The 26438-nt window shown below is 31.5% G+C and overlaps 1 protein-coding gene across 2 annotated transcripts; it reads right to left on the bottom strand.

Annotated features, from left to right (window-relative positions):
- Positions 1-8421: 8421 nt before the first annotated feature.
- On the bottom strand, positions 8422-23665 carry LOC124915092 (pre-mRNA-splicing factor ATP-dependent RNA helicase DEAH1-like). 2 transcript variants are annotated; one of them, XM_047455748.1, is made up of 28 exons: positions 23523-23665; positions 23320-23421; positions 23084-23214; positions 22753-22947; positions 22568-22639; positions 22228-22314; positions 21397-21430; positions 21252-21306; positions 20102-20161; positions 19852-19923; positions 19355-19418; positions 18022-18101; positions 17833-17900; positions 17693-17750; positions 17532-17589; positions 17386-17454; positions 16388-16456; positions 16147-16236; positions 14554-14640; positions 13724-13839; positions 13575-13641; positions 12108-13154; positions 11754-11816; positions 10936-11059; positions 10734-10834; positions 9867-9929; positions 9593-9665; positions 8422-8769 (listed from the first exon to the last, which is right to left on the bottom strand). In XM_047455748.1, the coding sequence occupies exons 2-28, from the start codon at positions 23411-23413 to the stop codon at positions 8720-8722; spliced, it is 3147 nt and encodes a 1048-aa protein (XP_047311704.1). In that variant the 5' UTR covers positions 23414-23421; positions 23523-23665; the 3' UTR covers positions 8422-8719. The 2 variants fall into 2 exon arrangements, with proteins under 2 accessions (XP_047311704.1, XP_047311712.1); XM_047455756.1 differs by lacking the exons at positions 23084-23214; positions 23320-23421; positions 23523-23665 and having other exon boundaries at positions 22706-22847.
- Positions 23666-26438: the final 2773 nt, after the last annotated feature.

Below are 26438 nucleotides of genomic sequence, written 5' to 3' on the forward strand. Positions count from 1 at the left end.
AATGGCAAGACAATACAAACAAGAAAGATTGTGGTGTATATTTAATGAGACATATGGAAACATATAGAGGAGCGGTGAAGGATTGGGATATTGACATCAACGAAGAAAATGTAAGTGTTATACCATATGTTAGTCTATGACATTTAAAAATTATATATGTTCTTATACTTTCTCTTGTTCTTTTGAAGGTCGAAGAAGCTTTGAGTACATTGAGGATCAAATATTTATACAGAATTCTTATGTCTGAGCACAATGTCAATAGGTTTAAGTTAAAGAAGGCAATTAGATCAAGATTTTAGAGATTTGTTTGTGTTATAAGGAATTATACTTGTACAATAATTCTTATGTGTAACTGGTCAATTGACATTAGTGTACTAATGTACTTTATGGAATTATAACTTATAATTTATTGATGTTTGATATGTCTTCTTGTACCCATATTTTTAAAATCAGAAACGAAGTTATCTTCGTAACTATATGTTTTCAAATTCATAAACGAAGATATGTTCTTAACTATATATTTTCAAATTCAAAAACGAAGATATCTTCTTATGTCTTCTTGTACCCATATTTTTAAATTCAGAAACGAAGTTATCTTCGTAACTATATGGTTTCAAATTCATAAATGAATATATCTTCTTAACTACATGTTTTCAAATTCATAAACGAATATATCTTCTTATGTCTTCTTGTACCCATATTTTTAAATTCATAAACGAAGATATCTTCTTATGTCTTCTTGTACCCATATTTTTAAATTCATAAACGAAGATATCTTCGTAACTATATATTTTCAAATTCATAAACGAAGATATCTTCTTAACTATATATTTTCAAATTCCTAAACAAAGATATCTTCTTATGTCTTCTTGGGTACAAACCATATTTTTAAAATCAGAAACGAAGATATCTTCGTAACTATATGTTATCAAATTTATAAACGAAGATATCTTCTTAACTATATGTTTTCAAATTCTAAACGAAGATATCTTCACAACATGTAATGCCCCTACCGGAGTTATGTAAGGATGTGAATTCATGAATGAAAAATCATTTATTACTTCAACTACTGCTGATAAACATCATCACTCTCACACCCTCACTCTCACTCTCACCCTCCACTCTCACTCTCACCTCTCTTTCTGTTTTGACTCTCTCCTTCCCAAATCTCTCTTTACCGGTGTCTACACTTGATTCATTCTCTTCATTCATTTAGTGTAATACTCATAAGATGGAGGTAGAGATGGACCCAGACATGCTGGTTTTATAGCAGCAACAGCTGGAGCAATACTTAAGTCTGATCAACGATGACCTTATCCCTTTTAGTGTCTATCATGTAGATGAGATTCTACCTCTTTTACGAATAAGAGTTCACGACGGAATGATGGCCCACATGCAAAGCAGATGGAATACGCAGACTCGTTCTTTTGTTATTAGGGAAATGCACATATGCCTGACGATTGAGGACTTCGCTTCAATCCTTAGGTGTGGGAGTCTTGCACTCATGATTTTGCCTGTCAATCATGAACCTAATATTGCATTCGAAATCGTTATCAAATCGTCCGCATTAAGTTGAAAAGCATTATAAAAACCTGGATCATTTTATTGTTTTTTCTGCAAAAACTCTAATACCCCCTGTATCCCCAAAATTACAGTCTCTAGTTCTTTTCGTTCGCAAGTAATTTTTGTAATCCTCAGGAAGAAAACCAAGATTCTCCCTTCCACCGATTTGTTTAGACATTAGAGCATGGGATGCCTTAGGAGGAATTCCAACGTTAGTGGCAATCTCGATATGTAAGCCTGCAACTGCAGAAATTTTCCTATGGCATCTATAGTTTTCTTTGGACTTGCAAGAGGATGACAATGCTCACTAATTAAATTTACCACTTGGAACTTTCCATTCTTTGCCCTCTTTATCTTCAATTTCGCTTCACAACCGAACCTCGTCAAAGAACGGCTACGTCTTACATAGACATCACGTTTGTCTTTTACCCATTCACCCTGTGCACTACAACAAAAAACTCTATCCAGTATTTTACCATCGTTGTCAACATGTTTTGAACTGCGCCTAATACCAAATCCTATTAGTTTAGCGTATGCTAAATAGAATTCGTAGCCTTCTTCTTCACTCTCAAATTCCGTACCTAAATGTGGAATTAAGTTGGCTTCGATGTCCTCCAAAGGTTGGCCGTTTTCATCGAAATTCAATTGACGACGACAACTAGCAGATTCGCTGTTAAATTTTAGAACACGTAGAAAATAAATCTTCATCTCACCAAGACTTATAGATGATTGTAAAATGAAGGAAATATAAGCGAAGAGCGCTTCACTTCACTATTATTCACATTTATCCAATAAGCGAAGAGAGCTTCGCTTTACAAGCTATTATCAACAATCCTATAAGTGAAGAGCTCTTCGCTTAAATATGAACGAAAACAATTAGAGAAGTTAAACAAAATACCTTAAATCATTAATATCATTCTCGTTCATATCATTCTCGTTCATGTGTATTCCTTCCTGATAATCAACAAGAACAGAACATTTCATGTCGAGTATTAGAAAAACATAAAAAACGTTGTGAAGAAAAGTAGAGAAGGAAGATGACATTCAAAAACGTACCATTTTAATTTAGGAAAATGGATTGATATTATAATGAACTCTCCGGCGAAGGAAATGCCGATGGTAGACAATGGAGTATCATTCCGGCGAAGAAATGGTCGACTGCTTCTCAGACAGGTGAGAGAGAAAATAGTACAAATCTAGCAGCATGGCTGCATGACAGCATTTAATGAAAAGGTGGTGTTAGGTGGCGGTGAGGTGACTTGATAAAAAAAAAATTTGATTTTAATAATTAAATGAATAACATTATTATGAATTAATATTAATCAATCAAGCGCTTCATCAGAAAGCGAAGATTGCATCACAATATTATTTTGACAATTGAAAAACATATATAAATTTATCACATTAGGGGCGCTTATTACATAGATTGTTATGTATTAATAAATTAATACAAATTTATACTTTAAGTTATACATTATTTCATGTTTAAAGATTTCGTTTATGATAATGTTGCTTTTTAAAAAAAAATACAATTCTAAGAACAAAAAAGCGAAATATGAAATCAAAAATAACATTAACAAATTAAGAATGCCAAATATTCAAATATTCAGTAACAAATTCAACCAACACATGTCTATGTAAACAAAGGCTGCAAATCACAAGCGGCAATGGATTCAAGCAAGCTTGTGTGAGGAACACCAAATACATCCAAATATGTCGTCAAAGGATTCACTGCCTCAAATACCCAAACAAGTCCAATAACATCGTGCCGAGACTTGTCGTATACAACTATAGTTTTGTCGTCCTCGGGCTCAACAAATGGATTCTCTATTTCTTTACACTAGTGGAAAAATAGGCTTCCGTAACGAAGATTAGTAACGGTGCTCGAACGCTCTTACTGATTATTTATCAGTAACGGTTAAGATAAACCGTTACTGTTATAAATATATCAGTAACGGCTATATATAGCCGTTACTGATAAAAATCTTTAGTAACAGACACAAGAAAACCCGTTACAAATACCAGCGTCTTTAGTAACAGATATATTAATTTTTTTTTCGAATTAAGGGTATCAGTAACGGTTTTCTCATAAACCGTTACTAATACTCTATCAGTAACGGTTTTCCACCAAAACCGTTACTGATAGAGTATTAGTAACTGTTTATGAGAAAACCGTTACTGATATAAATTAAGTTGTTTTAACTTCCCAAGAGGTATCAGTAACGGTTTATGAGAAAATCGTTGCTGACATGGCTGCAGTTCCTTTTAAGATTGTCTGTGTGGACTGTGGAACAAATTTGGATGAATTTGGATAATTTATGTTTGTTTAAGTTCTTTTGGGGGCATGGGCATCTCAGCATGTGCCTATTTGATTTCCTGATGTTGGGGTCTAGTGTCTTGTTGCGCTTGGGCCTATTTGGTTAAGGGGTTTAGACAATTTCTCCATTTTTTTTAATCTTGATAAAAAAAATTAAAAGATAAAATATTCGTTTTTATGATGATATTTTTATTTTATTAAAATAAAGTCCAAATTTTAAATATAAATATGGTGCAAAATGTGAATGTGTTTTTTTTCTAGCTTAAAATCTAAAAAATTTCTCTTATTAATTAAATTAAAAGTTTACAATAAATTGACATTTATAAATTAGTTGGATGCAGAAGTTACATGAAAATCTTAAGAATTTATTTACAACAATATTAGTTATATATTAGTATTATATATATATATATAATTAAATATAAAATTAATTTTAAAAAAATAATAAACAAATGACATTACACAAATTATAATTATATTAATTGTTTATTTGTATAAGTAATATTATTTTTAAAATATACAAGTATAAATTTATTTTATTTATATAAAATTGTAAGATTAAAATAATATATAAACTAGTAAAATTTAAAATCATGATTTTAAAAATCATAATGGTTTAACTAGTATCGAAATTTTACTTTACATTATTAAAATATACATTATATAATTTTTTAAATGATAACATAAATACACCTATATTCATTCATTTCTAAACAATTTATTGTTCAAACATAGCTTTAATTTTAATTTTAATTTTAATTTTAATTTCAATTTCAATTTCAAGTATTTTGAATCTGGTCTATATTTCTACTCCTTTTGTACTATTTTATTTATTGTTAAAAATGAAACAAACACGGATTCAAGAAAATATCACCAACACATTTAGAAGATATGAGTAACAACAATCTAACAATGGTGGATGTAATAATCGAATTAAAAAATACAAGACGGAAAATTAGATCAGACTAAATAGAATTTGGAATCGAACAAAACATAATTACAATTAAAATCTTAGTGTTAGAAAAAGAAATAAGATATCCTCGAATACTAGAAAGTCATTATAAGAGATAAAAAAGAAATTATTTTTCAATTTTTCTAAAAAAATCAAAAATATTATATTATATTATTTAAATATAATAATAACTTTTTTCATTATTATTATTTATATATATTTAAAAATATTTCTCTCCTATCTAATAATATAAATATTATATATTTATAAATAAATGAAAAGAAAATCTTATAACTGGTGAATTGTAATAAGAGTGCCATAAATTAAAAAAAAAATATATTAATATATATATATATAACTAAATAATCAATTGAATAAAATAAATTAGGTGAAAAAGAAGAGATAAATCTTTTTAATTTTTCAGTGAATTAAATTACGAATAGTAATTCACTTCCTCATTCATTCTCTAAATTCTCTCCTCCTATCATTTAAGTAAATTTATAATAATTTATAAAAACTTTATAATTATATATATATATATAAATAAGAAGGATGAAATCTATAAATTATTATAATGAGTGATAAATATTTGTATATAAATTATATTTTATAATATTATGTATTAAAAAATAAATTAGTAGAAAAAATATTAATATAATTTTTTATTTTTTAAGTTACTAATTGTAGTTAAAGGGTAAAATCATGAAGTGATTTGAAACAAAGGTTTGAATTTTTTTTATTAGGTATGTATTTTTCTTTTTTCTCCTGAAAAAAAAAAAATCTAAAGTATTTGAAAACAGTTTTCTTTACCCCTTAAGAGACGAGTGTGTCTCGTTTTTCTTTCTACCACTTAAATTTGAGTTTGTGTTATGTTTTATTTGGTGTGAATTCTTATTTAGTCGGATCGGATTTTTCATCTTGAATTTTTATAATCTGAATAATACTCTCAACCGTTGGCTGGGTCGTTTATTATTTTACCATCCGATTGTGTTGGTGATCCTTTCTTGAGCCTTTGTTCGTCCCCTTCTTAGTATGGATGATAATGGGGCGACTCAAGAAGGGGAATACATTACCATCCCCGCCTTATTCGGTTACGGAGAGTCCTTACGGGGCACCATTTATACCATATTCTCTAGAAAAAATTATATAATTTTTTTAATATAATATATATTTTAATATATTGAAATTTTATATTATTATAAAGAAATAAATTTAAAACTCTTATAAAATATAATAAATAAATAAATATATTTGTGATTTTATATATTTAATTGTGTTTATTATAATGTTTGTGGCAAAATCGGGGTGAGATCGAGGCGGATCGAGGCGGGAGACACAAATATCATCCCCGCTACATCCTCGGTTAACTACCGGTCAAACCGGTCAAACCCCACTCTAAACAGGACAATTCGGTTCGATTACTGCAGGGCGGTTTCTATTTGTCATTCTTATGTAGTAAATGAGACAAAATCATGAGATTTAGAGTTTTTTTTTTATATTTTTAATAATAAGTTATTTGATCTGATATTTCATATAGAGAGTATTCTTCCATAATTTGTATAGGTTCCTCACTATTTCAGTCCTATAGAGACGACCCTATAATACGCCCAATAAGTCCACGTGCTATGCTAGCTCGTTTAATAAAATAAATAAAATATTTAGTTAAATTCACTAGCTTTTTAAACATAAAAATGTTTAATATAGTGGTTCATCACTTGAGAATTTTTATTTGGTCATGGATTCAAAATTTTATAAAAAACAAATTTTTTACAATTTTATAACTAGAACTAGGGCGGTCCAAAAGTTGGGATCGACCCTATATGTAGAAAATCAATTTCTATCGTTGTTTATCAACCATTGACTAAGGATAATTTCAATTTCCGCTCATAATATTTGGTAGAGATTCTTTTAACATCGTTTAATTGATTCGTTCGACTAACTCTATTTCAACATTCATTGTTTAGAAACTCAAATGAGTTCGTCATTGGAGTGTACATCAACAAATTACTTGATTGTTAGATATTCTTAATTGAATATTTAGTTTTATAAATTATTCATACAATTTAATATCTAGATTATCAATTGTTTGGATTAATTTTGTTTACTAATTAATTTTTTTATATCTAACTTATAATATTTGGCAGAGATTCTTCTGACATCTTTTAATTAGTTTGTTCGGTTTGCTCAATTTTAATTTCTCATCGTTTAGAAACTCAAATAAGTTTGTTATTGAAGTATTCATTAACAAATTGCTTGATTGTTAGATATTCTCAATTAGAAATTATTCATAAAATTTGATATCTAAATTATCAATTATTTGTATTAATTTTGTCGATTTTATTTTGTATTATTTTCTAATTATTTTTAAATGTAACTCACAATTGAATTAAATGTGAAAAAATAAGAAAATTTTCTTTCCCTCTAGAAAACAAAAACTTTAGAAAAATGGAAAGACGGTTTATCCCCTTTATTGACTTTTTTAACATTCGAAAGGTGTCTCATTTCACTATCTACCACTCAGTTTGAGTTTCTATTGTATTTTCTTCGATTTGGCACTAAATTTATCGACTTTGATTTTTATAATCCGAATAATACTCTCAATCTTTCCTGGCTAGTTTGTTGCTCATATCTACCGATTACTCTCCTAATCTTTTTTCAAGTATGTATTTATTCTAAAATTATTTCTCATTTGTTCAATAATTAATAATTTAAGCTATTTTTCATTTGGAGCGCCCTCCTACTTGTCACTTGATTTTTATGATTATTTTTTATTATTTTGATCAGATAGGTAAATGGTTACTTATCAAATTTGCAAAATTTTTATTTTTTTGGCGTTGTTTACTGACCCACGAATAAAGACAATTTTAACTACCGCACAAAATATTTGATAAAAAAATCGACACCGTTTGATTGAGTTGTTCGGTTTGCACTAATTCATCATTTTTCCTTATGAAACTCAAACGAGATCGTTTTTTGTTTTTTTAGAGTCAACTTTCAACAAATTGCAAGATTGTTGAATCTTCACCATCAATTTTTTTTTACAAATTTATTATAATATTTAATATTAGATTCTCATCTTGTAATTTTGATTTTATAGATATTAATTTGTATTATTTACAAATTAATTTTTATATATAAGTATTATTCTTTGAATGAATGAGATTTAACTCTTTATAATAAAAACATTGAGAATATAGGAAACTCCCAAAGCCACACTATAAAATGCATTTATATTAACAAATTATTTTTACTAAAAATTATGTTACCATTTACTAATATTACAATTACTTTTTATTAAATTTTATCTATGCTAGTTAGTTATTCACTTATAATGTTTAAGTTTTAATAATTTTATATTAAGATTTTAAAGTTTTTGTTTTTTTTGAATTATCTAATTTGATGTCAAGTGAAATCCCCAAATATAGGCCAAATTCTAGGAACAATCAAACCTAATAACTTCCAAACAGGCTTGCAAGATAATATTAATATTGTTCCCTGTGAATAATAAAACTGAAGACTTAACAAGAGATTATTGACTGGCCTGAAAGATTAACAGTGAATTGATCTGGCACAATATTATCCCAAAAAATCTCAACCAATATGCAGTCTTTCCTCAATTAGTTATGCAAATAGAATCAGACAAGGACAATCTGATAGATACATAAGGAAGGCTGAATATCTTTCAGGAGGATAAAACTAAATTTTAGGACATGAAAAAATCCAACATTTACTAAATAAATTTTGCGATTATAAAAAGATTTTTACATTCTAACACTCTTCTTTTCCTGGCAGCTTCTGGTGTCCATTTTGATTTGGGAACATGCTCGAAATGTATTAGTAGGATACATTACTGTTGGCCTGATTAGTTTTTTCCCTCCCGAAAGAAGCTATTTTTCAGAGGCACGTCCTTCTGCACGGGGCATTTTCTTCAATGCAGCTGCACATAATAAGACCGTATTATTTAAGACCAGAAGAAGGAGAAGGAGAAGGAAGAGTAGAGAAACCACTATTGGTATAAGCTCAAACTGTTGAAAGCTTGACATGCACATGAATAACAGAATTCATACATGGATCGAGTGACATGTCAGGCACAGTGAAATATTCAAATAACAAAACTTCAAACCACTAATATTGTTTGTATTATAGAAATCGTAATATTTAAAAACAAATCTTCCAACCACAGGTGTGCAAACTTGGTATATGCATTTTTTGTATTAGAAATCCTATTTACAACTCTATTAATACAAACTTTAATATTTTACGAAGTAAAAATGATATCTTCAAACCACCTATCTGCAGCTTTATAAAGAAACAGTGATGGAGCAATTATTTGAGCGAATTTCTAAATAATCTTCTCAATCTCCAATATTTTATGCATCTTTTCATGTTCTTGCATCTCCCCACCTAAACTTCATTTATTCTTACATTAATAACCTCATAAATAGATGATGAACCGGTTCAATTTGCATTGGTTCCAGAATCTCTATATCCTAAAGTAGGGCACAAAGATACGTTTTACTTCTACTATCCAGCTCAGATATCTTAAAATAAGGTTTATGCTGACTATCTACAACTTCTCTTGTTGTATGTTGGCTAGTCTTCAACTAAAGAATATGTGCATAAGCAAAAACATATATATTAACTCAGCCCAAGAAAATGAGAAGGTAATGACAAGTACTAATAGTAGTATACTAGGTTTTATTTATTTATTATTTTTGTGTGTGCAAAGCAATGAGTGAGAGAGAGAGAAAGAGACATACTGTCTTCCACATCCTTCATCTGATAATAGTGAGGCGCTATTTCAACCAGCCATTCAGGTTTAAGCTCTGTAACCTGCAATTCCATTTTCTTGTGAGATTAAGGTAATGATCATTGCACATTTCTACTCATACTTGACAGCAGTATCCGCAAAATAGAGTGGCAATGCAGAAAAAGGAAGCCTAATAGGGAAGGTTGCATACGCTGCAGAGTTTTAAGGAAGGTTACAAAATTGAATTCAAGAGACCTCAAGTGGAAGAGAAATTTATACTTTACCTGTCGCATGTACTCTTTTGTTGTCATCACTAGTTCATGGTAGACCACCCATCTTGGAAGCAACTGAAAATAATAGAGCAAGTCATTGGTACTTTCTTATGAAGCCAACAATAATCATCAAGACAGTAAATGAGCATATTAGGAAGCAGAATTACATAAATCAAAGAATTGGGGCTTGCTTCATTTTGATTCTGGTTTTGATTTTGTGATGTTATTTTTATTATAAATTACTGAATTTATTTGATTTTTTTTGTATATAGTAAGTCCAATTACACTTGTAAAAACAAATTACAGGTTAAGATAATATCATTTATAAAAGTAAGTCTACAAAATAATTCTTTTTAAGTATCCTCGTCCAACTCTTGAACAAGAAACTTGGTCTATTGACTACTCAAAAAAGTAAAGTCTTATATAAGAGGGGGGATAGGATTCCCATTTAATAGGCATGATTGGAAATGGTATAGTCTATATCCTCTCTACGCATATTCGATCTAAGTCTCTCATTTGTTTTCTGTGTCATCTTCAACCTAAGCTGCTCATCTTCATCTCTAAATTCTTACTTATTACAAACAGTAAATGTTTCATGCTAAGAATCTGCAACCAGTATTGGGTTACTCATGCAAATAATTCTTAAATCATTTTGTATCAACGGAAAGGACAGTGTTCTAAATAACCACAATCATGTCAACAGAAAATTCCCTTTTATACAGATCACACTAGAATAAGTAAAGTATTTCATTACAGAAAAAAGAAAAGGTGGATATAAAAGATATTCAAGATCATGCTAATTTTTGTTTAATCATTGCACCATTGGCCATAGAGTTCATAATTGAGACAAGTGGGCAGTAACAAAAGAACACTTCGTACCTGGGCTATACCAGAGCTTGGGTGGATATAAACTGTCTGGGGATGTTTGACGGTCTTGTAAGCTCCACTCTTTTGCAGTCTTGCAGAATGGGGGAAGAAACCTGCCAATAAAATAGCAATACCAAAAGAATAAATGCTAAGAGACAAATTTAGGGAAGTTATGGTGACAATTAGAATGAATCCAGGAGGGCCATGTATTTACCTGCGGTTATGCACTTCTTTATTGCTTCAAAATCACCATCATTAGATGTTAGTTCAATTTCAACCCGCTCTAAAAGTCCCTCCAACTGGTCTCTTATATCTCTTGCACGCTTCATGCTTCTAACCTGTGTAAAAGTCATACCCACTGGTTTGAACCTAAAGAACTTGCAATAAACAAAATTGACAACAATATACTAGGGACAAGAATGAAGAAAATAGACCATAAGTTGCATTAGCACCAGTTAAAGACTGGAATAATCAGAAAACTTGGAAAGCCATTTTAAGAAAATTGTTTTTATTTATTTTTTAGAACAAGTTTTTTCCTCAGAAGATAATAGACCATAAGTTGTATTAGCCAGTGGTTAAAGACTGGAAGAATCAGAAAACTTAGAAAGGCATTTTAAGAACATAGTTTTTATTTATTTTTTAGACAGTTTTTTCCTCAGAAGATAATAGACCATAAGTTGTATTTGCCCATGGTTAAAGACTGGAACAACCAGCAAAATTAGAAAGCCATTTTAAGAACAAAACTTTATTTATTTATTTTCAGACCAAGTTGTTTTCCCTGGAAGAGGCTAGGACCTCATCTCACCACCATGACCTCAACCTCATTGAACCTGAAATCTCAAACTCTTAGTTCAAGACTCTTACCACTTGGGCTAACATGAGTTGTAGGACATAGTTTATAGTTTATATTGCATATGGTCCTTAGCATCTAGAAAATATATCGTATATAGAACAAGAGAACTTGAAAAAAACTAAGAAACTCCATTAAAATTAAGAATCGGGACAAGCAATCATAGACCAGGAGACACAAACCTGGATGTAGTTTTCATAGCACCATTGTGTTGAATAATTGGTTTCTTTCCAAGAACTATAAACCTGAAAATTTAGAAATATCAGAAGCTTAATGAGTTCTTTAACCATGAACAGTTGATCAGAGTTGCATTCAAGAATATAGCTACTGGTGGTTTTAGATTTTGATTTTCATTCAACAGGTCAAGATGTCAAAGAACCCTTCAATGAACTTGTAATCTCAATCAAAATGAGGCATTCACAAAAAATCCAACAGAAAGACAACAAGAAAATTCATAGCCAGATACAAGTATAGGATTTGAACAAAAGAAATAATACCAGATATTGCACAAGTCTTGATATGATTATACAACATACCTTAAGCAATGCTATATGATCGCCAACATTTCCAATGTGGAAGTTTATCCGTGCATTGTCAGCATGGACCTGCTTGTCCTTGGGCCGATAAAAGATTGAATTTCCAACAGAAAGCATAGCACCGATGGAAATAATCTCATCTGAGCATTTATGTTTTTCTGATGCTACAATCATCTTAGATAGCATTGGATCAAGGGGGAATTCAGCCATTCTCCTACCCACTTTAGTTAGCTCACCCAACTTATTTAGTGCACCTAAGGCAAAGAGCAGCTCCAAGGCTTTCAGTAATGCTTCAGATGGTGGTGGGTCCATGAAATCAAAATTCAAAAGATCATGGATGCCTAAACTTTTAAGACTAAGCACAACATTTGCAAGATTTGTTCGCTGTATTTCTGGAACTGTATTATCTTCCAAATCATGATAATAGTTGTAAGCTGTATACAGTCGGAAACATTTTCCAGGACCAGTTCGTCCAGATCGACCAGCCCGTTGATTTGCTGAGGCTTTTGAAATGGGAGTCACTAGCAATGACTCCATTCCAGTCCTAGGGTTGTAAGACTTCATCTTCACAAATCCTGGGTCAATAACATACTTGATTCCATCAATAGTTAGAGATGTTTCAGCAATGTTTGTGGCCAGCACAACCTTACGAGCACCATCTGGAGTCGGTTCAAATATTTTAGCCTGCAACTCTGTCGGAAGATTTGCGTATATGGGACATATGATAAGTTCGGGTATCTTAGTTCCCAAACCCCTTGTTCGAAATTTAAGTATCTCCTCAGCTGTTTCAATTTCCTCTTGACCAGTGAGAAAGACCAATATATCACCATCACCAGCTGGCTGAGTAACATGTATCTGGAGAGCTGTGACAATTGCTGCATCTAAGTAGTCAGCTTCAGGGGCTTTTGTATAGTGTATCTCAACGGGATACCGTCTCCCAGGAATTTTAAAAATAGGGGCAGAATCAAAGTAATCACTGAACTTCTCAGCATCAAGAGTTGCACTTGATATAAGCAGCTTCAGATCAGGACGGAATCGAGTAACATCCTGCCAATAACCAACTTATATTAATACAATCAACAAAATTAGTACCCTAATAACTTAAATCGATCAAGAGTGATCTCACATTAAACAATTTGAATGTGTGCAATAAAACAAGGACTCTTATCAGCTTAAATTCTACAGGAAAATCCCACAAAGGTAACAAACAAGTCTTGAATGCATGCAACAATAGCTCGCTGCTGATGTTAGAATATTAACATGAGGTCTCACAAAAAAAAGTGAACCCAGTAAAAGAACCACCAAGACAGTTTTTCTAGAAGACGCCATACGGAATTGCTGCTTTTCCATACAATAAATGACTATAGGAAAGCTACTTATAATATCTAAGTAAACAAAAGAAAGAATCAAGAAAGGTTTACGAAAACATTTTTGATATTTCAGCACATTGGTAGCTAGTAAACTTACCTTTACTAAACCAAACAAAATGTCAGTCGAGAGGGTCCTCTCATGAGCCTCATCCACCATCACCACACTAAAACATTAAACAATAGATAATTAGATAATTAGATATTCACATAACAAGTCAGCCATCACATGTCAAAAACATGACTCACCTATAACTTGCAAGATCAGGTTCACCAAGAAATTCCCGCAGTAGCATCCCATCAGTCATATATTTCAGTATTGTTTTTTCAGATGTACAATCTTCAAATCGAATAGAATAACCAACCTGAAAATGGTGGTAATAATCAATTAAGGAAGTCTAAGCACAAGGTAACAATTGAAGTAACAGAAAGAAACCAAAATTGTCTTTCAAAGAAACAAAAAAATATCCAGTCAAGCTACCATGGAAGTTAGAATTAAGAACTGACATTCAACACAAGGTTATCAAAGTCCTACAAAGGATAATCTTTCTGTCCAAAGATCCACGTGCCAGGTGAAATCTGGAAAACCATGCATAGTAAGTGAATTTCATAATATACCCTCCAAATACAGGTATCAAGTGATTGTAATCAGTTCTTGAATCAACGTCCTAATTTTACTAGCGACAAATTAGAGGTTTCATTAGATCTCAACAACTCTAATTTGGAGGAAAATGTAGGTGAACAGATGTAATCATTAAAATAATAGTTAGAATTTTCATTTCCTTCAATTATTTTCTTCCTTTTCTTTCCATCCATCCTACAGCACAAGAGAACTCCATCATGCAATACAAATAGAAACTTCAATGTATGAATTTAAGAACCTCTCTATTTAAAACCAAAGTAAAAAACCTATGTTCGTTTTGTAAGATATTTAGTCAATTGACTTGACCTATGTCCCATCAATTTATTTAATCATTTTAGTATCTGCATCTGTACAACTTTGTAGTGCTCATAAAATCAATAAAGCCACAATGAATTAGCAAGAAGAAAAGCTAGCTAATGAGCTTCAAACTACAGACCTCATGCCCAAGTTTAACACCCATTTCTTGAGCAACTCTGGCAGCAACACTCATCGCAGCAACACGACGTGGCTGAGTACAACCAATCTGTGCAGAAAAAACAAGATTATGTAAGCCACGTAATGGTAAGCGAATATCCAGAACACCATGTCTAATTATAGTTATTCACAATAGTACATATCATTCTTTTGATCTTTTGAAGCTCTTGCATTAATGTTAGGAAATCAGTATTCTTCCATTGAACATTTTCATAATTTTAATTCTCCTCATATGAATTAACTTCAATTAATTTTCCTAGAACTTTTAAAGTCAACTCAATGTGACCCTCACTGACATAAGCTACAAATAGTCAAACCAAACGTTAACTCTAAACCCACATTGCCATCCATGTCACTTCAGTCTCTCTCTTTTCATCCATCCCTTATCCACATCACGGAAAGAAAATTGATTTCTGGAATGACACGTGGCATCCTAAGGGGGAATTGGTTGAATCCTCCCGGGACTTATATGAGATCTCTAATAAAAAGAAAGCAAGAGTGGCTGACTCTATAGACTAACTTCTGGCTTCACTGAATCGAGAATCACATTGCATCGCCGCCTTTCGCTTGCTAAAGAGGACAGACTTGCCAACTTAGTGGAGACCCTTAATCCTTATGCAAGTTACAATTCAACCGGAGTCTGACGATAATTTTATTCTGTTTGGCTCCCCAGATTTTAAGACTAGTGCTATCTACCATGCGACCATCAAAGGGGCACCAACTCGGTTCCCTTGGAAAGAAGTGTGGAAATCCAAAATCCCTTCTAAGATTTATTTTTTTGCATGGGAAGCGATTCATGGGGGAGTTTTAACTACCGTCAAACTTAAAAGAAAGGGAATACATTTGGCCAGTAGGTGTTGTCTCTGTAAAAAGAAAGAGGAAACTATTGATCACATTCTTCTCATTTGCGACCTTGCAAGAGACGTGTGGGTCCTTGTGCAAAACATTCTCAACTTTCAGTGGGAGGTGCCGACTTCTGGGAAAAATGAATAAGTGAGGGAGCAAACAATAACATCAGTGATTGGAACCCTATACCCCTCATAATGTGATGGACAATTTGGAAAGAAAGGAATAAAAGAACATTCCAAGAGAAAAGTTTTGGAGTTGAAATCATCAAAGGCTTTATGCTCCACGCGTTTGCTTCTATTCGAAAAAAGGGATTTTGTACAGGTTGGGAATTTTTTGATCTTATTGTCATTTAGTCTTCTTCTTCTCTTTTTGTTCTTTTGTTTTTGTTTCTCTTCTCCCTCCCATATGTAATTCATTAAACGCATCTTGCGTTTTACTTTCATTGAAAAGTTGACATTTTTAAATAAAAATCCTCCCTCCTCACTCTATCCCAAAAAGAATAAATGGGACATATGAGATTAATATTCCAATTATTTTATGTGCATATATATATTTGAAGGATAATATTTTTTTTCACAAATCGACAAAAGTTATATTTTGTGAATAGTCTAGTATTTTGTAAGTAATATTATGTCATTACGGTCAACAAACACCTTGTGGATGAGTGGAGTCTTTAAAAACAGCATTGAAAAGAAAGATTACTAACCATTCCACGCTTTGTATACCCAGCTTCATGAAGGTATTGCGGTATTTGAGTAGTTTTTCCTGACCCTGTCTCTCCTACAATGACAAGTACCTACATAGCAACAAGTAAAAAACCATAATGCAAGCTATCTTGAACCTAAATTTGCAAAATTATATAAGAGTAAATATGAGAAATACAGTGTCAACACCTAATAACTTAAGGTAGAATATGTTAAAAAGTGAATTTGGAAAATGCCAAAAACCTGATGTTCATTAACAGCTTTAAGTAACTCTTCCCTGTAAGGAAAAACGGGCAAGGTTTTTCTATCTGCCTACATAGAAGAGTAGAAACAGGTTAGAAATGCTACATATTTGTTGCATCGTCCAAATACTAAGACATAAACAAACAAACAAACAAACAATTACTTGGGAAAATATGTGTATATGATACATGTAAGTAGTAATAATTGCATAACTGTAAATAATGTGACTATAATGCTAGTTGAAAGGGAAATACAGTTTGTCTCCCTCTCCAAGTGGTTTCTCCAGCTTAATGTCCCAAGCTTCGGCTATTATTATTCTCTTCTCTTCAATCCTAAATTCTTATTTTTTTGAGAAACCCTAAATTCTTCTTTTTTTGAGAAACCCATAATTGAGAGAACAGCATCCTCTCTTCTCTCTTGGAAACGGAAAAATATTGAATGTCATGTCTAGAGTCACAAAGGCTCTCTTGCCATACCAATATGGTGTTAGCATGTGTGGTTATCCTCCTTTCTATCTCTACTTCATAATGCTCATTTGAAAATGAGTGGCCTTGGGGCATATTGGGTTGGGAATGGTTTCTCCGTTCCCATACACAGCCCATTTCTATGGTTAAGTGGTAGTTATTTTAAATAGTTCACAATAATTCATTAGCTCATATTGGGTTGGGAATGGTGTCGCCGTTCCCATACACAGCCCGTTTCTATGGTTAAGTGGTAGTTATTTTAAATAGTTCACAATAATTCATTAGCTCATTTGGAAGCAGTTTTAACAGCTTTTGTTGCAGTTGTTGAGTTTTGATGTTGACATATGTTAAGAGTTGTTTTTTTATTATAAAAAACCAGTTTATTATATATATGATGTTGTGAGTCTAAATATGCTAAATGTATAACTAACCGTATTCAACTATTCATCAAGCATCTTTTTCAGTAAATAATTTTCAAGACAAAAATCAAATAAAAACTCCCTAAAACCTGCATATCAACAAAAAAATACACACCTGAAGCTTCTCAAATGCTGACTTTGTTATTGATTCCTCTAGTTGTTCTGCCGACAATTCATCTCCCACCTACAATTGTCATATAGAAAGAGGTAAATTAGCTAGGTGTGAGCAGATATGAGTAAAAGAAGATCAAGTCAACATACATTTTCACCATCCATGACTGATGCTTTTATAAAATCAATCTGATCCTCAAAAACAAACCTGTTGCAGAAGTAACATGTATCAAATATGATGCTCCTCAAGTAGAATTCATTAGATCATAACATACAAAAACACAACTTACAAGTTTAAAGCAAGAACTTACTGAAAGTTTTCAGATGTTTGCTTTCTATCTTTGGAGCCAAACTTAAGAGTTGCTTTTCCTGCAGATACAGTTACGAAGATAAGAAAAAACATATTTATTAAGGTACAAAAGTAAAACAAGGTCATTAAAAAAGTATCCACCGATTTGATGCGCCTCCCATGCTTCCTGTTCCGCAAAAGGATTCATCTTCTCTCCAGCACTTGAATCTCTAACATTCGAAAAAAAATCACAACTAAGAACCTCAAATAGAGCATATAATCAATAGATTTTTCATAAAAAGGGCATTCGATCCAAAATATATATTCCGGCAATATGGTGGGTCAATTGACCTGTAACGCTTAATGGCAACAGCAAATCTCTTTTCTTGATCTACAACTCCTTCTTCATCATAAGCATCAGGCATCCTATACTGCATGCATAAGTGTTTTCTTCAATTTGCATGTCATAGACAAACATTATCATAAAAATTGAACTCTTCAATGATAATAGTTCATGTGCAGCCAGTATCCATACAAATTATCTATTCTACTACTCTCCTGTTTAATTATATAAATTTCACCAAATCTAATGTAAGATAATGTACTCCATTTACTCGAGTTTAACAAAAATGAATAAGCATAATGTAGGTAACGCCTAATGTTTCTTCATGGTGATGATTGACTCATAGAGCTAGCATCAAATTGAACTCTTGAAAATTGAAAATGATTTACATAAATTGAAACAAATATAAGTATTACTTAGCTCATTAGAAAACCCATATTGGTGTAACAAAAACGATGGTATCTTCTGTATATCCAGAGTACCTCCCACTCCCATTAGTCAATAAATTTCTTAAAACATTTATAGAAACCTCTTCAAAAAATTATTATTAACCCAAATGGATCTGAAGTGGCATGGTAACTGCTGTGTTCATAATCCTAACATTCTGATAATAACTATTAACAATCCAGGGACCTCTCTACAAATACATTAGATATGCAAAATATTTTGTACCAAAGCGCTCATTATGGTTTGAGGCAATTAATGTGGAAGAGATGCTTAAAAGGAATGATGTTCATTTGGCTAGTAGATATTGACTTTGCCATCATCATGAAGATAGTTTATTGCATCTTTATTTTTGGTGCCCTTTTTCTCTAAGCATGTTTGGGAATTCGTAGTTTCTAACTCATTATTGTCAAGCACCAACTGCATGTGAAGATTAGACACGCCTAGTTCGTTTGCTCATGTAGTGCCTACACATGTTTTATTCTCTGCTGACTTTCATTTAACTATTCTATTTTCCCAAGGCAGAAGTTCTCACATCACTCCCCAAAAAGCAAAAATGACCATAAAAACAAAGCAAAGGTTGTCCCTGTAGTACTGCCTACACTTATTTGTATTCTCTACTCACTTTCATTTAACTCATGTATTTCCCAAGGCAGAAGTTTTGCATCCCTCCCCCAAAAGCAAAAAAGAACAGAAAAAAACAAAGCAAGGTCCATATCAAGTGAAGAAATGATGAAAACAATCACCGGGGTGGAGGGTGGGAATAGAGAAAGACATAAAAATACCACGATGTACATTATGTTAAATAGATGCCACATAAAACATTGCATAAAAGCATCTGATGCCATATATTAGATGCAAGATGATCTGATGTAAAATGATGCTGAAGATACCTACCTCATTTATTTCATCAGCTTCCTCAGTTTGCTTTTTGACAAGTTCATATATCTCCTTTTTGTATCTGTCAGAATACATAGGTAGAATAAGTTGTTACATAAGAAAATTTAACAAGTAGATAAATCTTGGCACTGGAGAATAAACACACATGGGCCAAAGGCACCATCCAATGTTACCAGGCCTACTTTCCATTCTCTTTTATTTGTTAGAGCACTGAGAAGGGTTTTGAAATCTCAGAGTTACCCATTTTGTTTCATGTAAAAGGGAGTTTGAAACTGAACATTATTTTATCTTTTCTAAACATCAAACAATACTTATTTGCATAAGAAGCTAGGATCTTGTCTGCAGGGGTGAAAATATAAAATGAACCAATAACATCAAAAAGCACATAAGGAATCCCAAAACATCAAAAGGCACCTAAGGAACCCAAAACATCGAAGAACACAATAGTTACCAAAGAGACAACTAATGAAGAGAATTATAAGATTAATAATTACCTCATCTCTCGATTTTCTGCTTCAGTCAATTTAACTCCCTCGAATAAATATTGCTCGTCCTCTATTTCATCTCTGGAATTTCCAAAAGTAAGAATGTTGAATGAACAAAAAGTAAACTATTTTTCTGGGAGCTCTTGAGTTATGATTATAGGTACAAAACCAATCACTTGCCCAGTGGAAAATAAATAGTTAAAGGAAACAAAATGTAATTATAAAATAGTAAAAGAGGTGGAAGACAACTCCAACATACCGAAGCTCTTCCAGTTTCTTCTGCTCCCTTTTTTTCAGGTATTCCTGCCTTGAAACTTTTCTGAAATGGTGTGAGACTATCAAGCATCATTATACAGATAATATGAGAGAAATCAATAAGTGTCATTATACTGATGAAATGACAAAATATTAGGCTTCATTACATTGATGACATTCTAAGACCTTCAATAATATTATTAACCACATGCTCCCGCATACTCATTCACCAATAAAAGACTCGTTTTAACATATGTTAAGTGTGATTTGTATTCGAGACAATACTCAATACAATATGATTAGTCACTGTTAATTTACATAATTAGTATACAAGATATTTGAGAATATGCATAATTTTATCCAAATGTGCTACCTAGTGGTGTCATAATTGACCAATGACACACCCAATGGTAGGGTCTTGTTGTTACAATGTCAGATTCTTTTTTTTTGAGAAGATTGTTCAAAAGGAGAAACATCATCAAGGTGACTTCGGTGAGAAACTAAAGGAAATCTGTGAAGGTGCCATTATTGATCAACATCCAATGGATAACTAATGCTAGGTATTGTTACTATGCCAGATCATTTTTTTTAAAAGGATAAAGATTGATAGGAGAAACATCGTAAAGATGCATTGAGGAGAGATTAGAGGATGTCTGTGTCATACAACCAAAACAGAAAAGGGGGTCACTTCCTATTCCAAATAACATTATCAATAAAATAAAAATAGTCCACGCTGAGGTTCTTATTAAAACACTCTATAATATATTGATGATAGCCTTTAATTTCTTTTGTTAGGACATGCTATAGTGTGTTTTGATTTTAACTAGATAATACAATTAACAAACAAGAAACTTTCTCTTTTTACCACCATATACAGTTCAAGAAAATACCTAGGATTTTTCTAAAAAAATAAAGGAAAATACCTAGGAAAATTGAACATTCTAGTCTCCATGATCATCCAATTTAACAATATCACGCTTGCTTGAGGATATTTTAAGGTTATCTATATAAAATCACCAATTCACCAATTATTGGAAAATTTGGACAAATTTTTCAAAAATTTATATATTGGGAGACTTTGACATCAATCATATATGTACCAAAATAGATGCAAAAGAAGTGAATGACATGAATATGATATACATCCAACCAACCTCAAAGTACCAATCCCATCTTCTTCCTTTGCACTAGATCTACGAAGTGCTTCCGCTATTTTAAAATCCACAAGACAACAGAATTAAAAATGAAGATTTTGTAGTGAAAAACTGAAGGCAATGGAAAGCAGGGAGAGTTGCATACCTTCTTCCATCCGTGATAACTTTGACTCAGTTAGCTGTCAACCAGAAAACATTAAAAAAATTAAGAAAAATATACTACCAGAAAACAAACATAAGAAGTTGAGTATAAATGTGAATTTGATTTCAAACTACCTGAAATGCGAAGGAAACAGAACATGATCATTAAAACAGTATAAAGTCATAAGAACAACGAAATATAAAGCAAGTTAACAAATTTTCGGTACAATCCAAGCAACAAAAAGTAACTGCATATTCATTTTGTGTGAAGTTACAACATTGACAGATGATCCTCAAAGGGAACACTACAGCATCTAGATTCTTGAGTATGTACAGAAACAGAGTTAGTGTTTCTACAATGAATATCACATCTAAGAGAAATAAATTAATTAAAGGAACATATATCACTGTATAATTGCATTTCCATGACTAGAATTATTTTTGAGTCAAAACATGACACAAGAAAATTATATCCTAATGTGGCAGATTCAACCCATCAATATTGATCCCCTATGACTTATGACAGATATATATACAAACTTACTAAGTACAATTTGAAGATGAAAAAGAAGACTCTGGTAAGAAGATGTGTCATAAATCGCTCATTAATAGGTAATGTTGAACCAAGTTCTACCCTGATAACTCACTAAGAATATGGAAGAACATAAAAACCTTCAGGATGATTTTTAGCAGAAGGCATATTGGCATAACATATTTCAAAATCAACAATCGTCAGGCCCATAAAGTTAAAATTATCTCCATTAGATCAATAGCATTAAAAATGAATAATATAGAATCCATGGCAGCAAAATCCAATCTAAATGAACTTGCTTGCCTTTTTTGTTGATGCAGCATCTCGTTCTTTAAGGTGGCGCTCTAACTCCTCTCTTTCTCTTTGGTCCTTTTTCCTTTCATCCTCTGACTACAACAATTGGAAATCCAGTACGAGCATAAGGCCTTTAACTAGCCATGTATGACATGTCTGTGAATTATACCATAATAAAAGCAGTAAAAAGAAGCGTATAGATCACTTTTCATCACAGCAACTTATGTTAGCAAAGAGAGAAAAGTTACTCTACCAGTCTAGTTTTTAATTAATTGAAGTTGGTTGCTTTTCATCCTCTAACTCCTACTGAAGGATAATGTTCAAGAAAAGAAATATTTTAGCAGAATACCTCAGAATCATCACTTTCTTCTTTGGAAGTTCGTCTTTTTACTTGTCTCTCATGTTCAACTTTCGCATCTACCTGCACCATTTTGTGCAGTCAAAACAAAGTATGAACGGGTTAGAGGACAGTTGATAACAAGCTTACCACAAATACAAAACCAAGACCTATATATAATAGTGTAAGCATTATGCCTCATCATCTTCATCCTCAATGTTGTCGGCTTTTTTCCTGAACCGTTTCTTCCGTGTGTCCACTTTTATTGACTGTGAAGCTGCAGGAGTGAGTGAAGCATTTACGGCATCCTCGTCCCCATCATCCTCAAGAATTGTGTAAGTCTGTTGTTTCCTGGCCAACATTGCAGACTCGCGTTCTTGCTTCTGGTAAGACTGTCACCATGACCGAACACAAGTAAGTGTACAGTTATTTTAGAATTCCATAAAACTGAATATAACAAATAAGCGAATAAACCATTTTCTGGACTTTTAAGTCTATATAGAGACTGATGATAGAACAATAACTCACACTTAAACCAGAGGCCTTCCTTGGAACTTTGGCAAAAATCTCTTTGGCAAAGGCATGGGTTTGACTTGTTGAGGACAATCCAATATCCACAAGCTTACTGACAAAATCAGAAGGCGAAGCTGCCGACTTGGCTGTGCAAGAAAATAATGATAATGTCAGTCTCATCTGCCAAGCCAACCAATCAGAATTACTTCCAACTATAATATATATTCAGTGAAGAGAGAAAATTCACTAACATAGCCCAATAACATATTGAACAAGCGTAGGCTGTGAATATCCCAGTAGTGACATTAACTTGTCAGAGACCCATGCCTTCAAATCACTCCCCATCTTAGTAACTGCAAATTATTCAAAGAATCAAACAAATTGAACACACGGAATGCAGTAACTGAGCAAGAATAATAATATGATACTGCATAGGTATGGATTTAAACTAAACCTGTTCGTTTTGTTTCCCAATAACGATTCCCCTCTTATGCAATGAACCTACTGCTGAATGGGATAATGATGGCGGAATAATACAAAGTTGTCCTTCAATTGACTTGCAAAGCTACAACAACAGCCTGCAAAGGTAGATGAAGTGATGGTTTACCTTGTCTCTTCGCTTTCACCTTCGCCAGAGAGCGCATTCGCAGTCCGACCGTCAACCGTGTTTGTGCGCCCTCAATATATGAAATTTATTCAATTTAAGGGTTCAGCTGATTTGCCTAATGTTGTTGAAAACAAAATTTCGAGGGAAACTCGTGAACTCGCTCGAGTCAACTCTGATGAACTCAATTGTGTGAGTAAAAGAAACTAGGTCACAATAAAAATAATACGTGCACATCCTCATTAAACTTTCAAACCATTGGCCCAATTACATTTTATATAAATAAATTTTAATAATAAATATTTAAACTTTTAGCTTAATTATTTCATTATAAAATAAATATTTCAAAATTAATTTTTTAGTTTTTGAATAAAATTAATAATTTTAATTTCTATATATATATTATTTATAATTATTAAAATTAAGAATAATTTTGCATAAATTATTTTTTATTTTTAAATTTTTAATACAGTTTTAATGTGTAAACGAACTCATTAACTTGATTAATTATATCTTTAAGGAAAATATTTTTAATAATAAATATTTAAACATTTAACTTAATTATTTTATTATAAAATAAATATTAATTTTTTAAATAGTATTAATAATTTTAAATTTTATATATATTATTTATAATTATCAAAATTAAGAATAATTTCATATAAATTATTTTTAAATAATAATTTTATTTTTAAATTTTTAATAAAATCACCAATTCATTAGACTTTTTTGTAACAAACAATTGTATTTTTAACTTTCTGTAACAAACAATTGTATTTTTATTGAATATATTTTTAATATTAAATATTTATACTTTAACTTAATTATTTTATTATAAACTAATTTATTTATTTTAATTTTTAAATAAAATTAATATTTTTAATTTCTATATATATTTTATTTTTAAAATATTATTATTTTGTTTTCTAACTTTTTAAATTAATTTTAATTTTTTTTATTTCATTTAACTTTTTTACTTAATAATAATTCTTTTAAAGTAATATAATTTTTTTATAAACAATAATATTAATTATTATTTTATTTAACACAATCATTTATATAGAAACATGTATAATTAAAATAATTTTATAAATTAAAATAATAAATATTTATTAATTATTTGGGAATAATTATTTTTATTTATTATTTATATATATATTTATTATTTATATATATATATATATATATTAGTATTTATTATATTTTAAAGATTTATTTATATATATATATATGAAAATTTTAAAATATTAAAATATTTATACATAAATATAATAAATAATAATTTTAATTTAATAATGTTAACTTTTTAATGTAACTAAATCAACTGTAATTTAATTTATAATACAGGAAAAAAAATATAATAAATATATTAGTTAGTTTAAAAATAGATGAACATTAAATAAATTACCCATTTTAAGTTACTCTAAAATTTTGTACCTCATATTGTTCTTGATTTTATTTGTTGGGCTAGTGTTTTAAACTTTTAATTATTATTATTTTTAATATTTAAGATTGGTTTTAATTACATGGATCTACATATAGGTTATATCGAGATCTAGTTAAAATATAATTAATTTATTATCAATCAAGTTTCAATGTATCTAATGTTTAAAAAAATAATTATTTAACTATTAATACTTTAACAAAAAAAAAATTTAAATACTCATTAACTAACTCTTAAATACTATGTAACAATACATTGAACTATAGGATCGTTTTTAACCTAAGAAAAAATATTAAATTACTTCTTTTCTACTCAAAATTTTATCAGACATCAAGTTAAATGAACAAATATTATTAAATTTATTAATATATACGGTTAGGATTTAGGTCGCGGCTGAGGGACCGGGGTCTAGGCCGGTTAGCGCGTCTCACTCAAAGGTGGTGATTAATCCGGTTAGAGATTAACACCGGGGTTTCAATACTACACAAACTGTCACAAACCCTTGAACCAGGTTCAAGCGCGGAAGAGGTTTGTTTCAGGTTGAAGCAGCACACTCACGAGATAGGCAGAACCGGTTTTGGATAAGACAGGTTTGGGGGTTGCTGGGTCGGTTTTTGGATCTTAGTGATTCGGTTTAGGTAATGTAGAGTCGGTCAAAGCGGTGTAAATAGGTTAGTACAGATCAGTTAGAATGTAGAACCGGCAGAAAGTAAATAACAAGACAGGTTTTTATGGATGTTCGGAGATAAAACTCCTACGTCACCCCTTCCTCTCGAAACCGCGAGAAGGATATTCACTAAGGAATACAAACACAATCCGATCGAGACTTATTTCCTGCTCGATAACACCCGTACAATTTTAACCGAAATTGTAAATACACACTTCAACTTAGCACTTAAGCTTTCTAGAGATAGAACACAATCTTATCACTTGTAAATTAATTGTCCACTGTGTCCCACATTTACTCCTCTTCAGCTCCTCCTTTTATAGGTGAAATGTGCCAACGGTCACATTTCATTTCCTTGAATTTGATTGGTTGAGCAGAGGTTCAGTGATTCAGACCTGGCGGTCAACTTTTCAGACCTGGCGGTCTGTTCTTCTAGTATGTAGGTCAAACCGGCTAGGTTTGTCTTTTACTCAATGTGGTAACTGTCGGTTAGACAGTTGTCTGTACTTGGGAGATTGTCTTTCTGATTTATCCTGAAGTAGAAAGATCTTGTAGGACTGTCTTCTGCAGCCTGCAGACTGTCTTCAGACTTGTATGGATATGGCAATGTTCAGTCTGTTCCTTTGGTATCATTCTCAACAGATACCCGAAGTAT

The sequence above is a fragment of the Impatiens glandulifera genome, chromosome 1 (genome assembly GCF_907164915.1).
Source record: "Impatiens glandulifera chromosome 1, dImpGla2.1, whole genome shotgun sequence".
NCBI classification, from domain to species: Eukaryota; Viridiplantae; Streptophyta; class Magnoliopsida; order Ericales; family Balsaminaceae; genus Impatiens; species Impatiens glandulifera.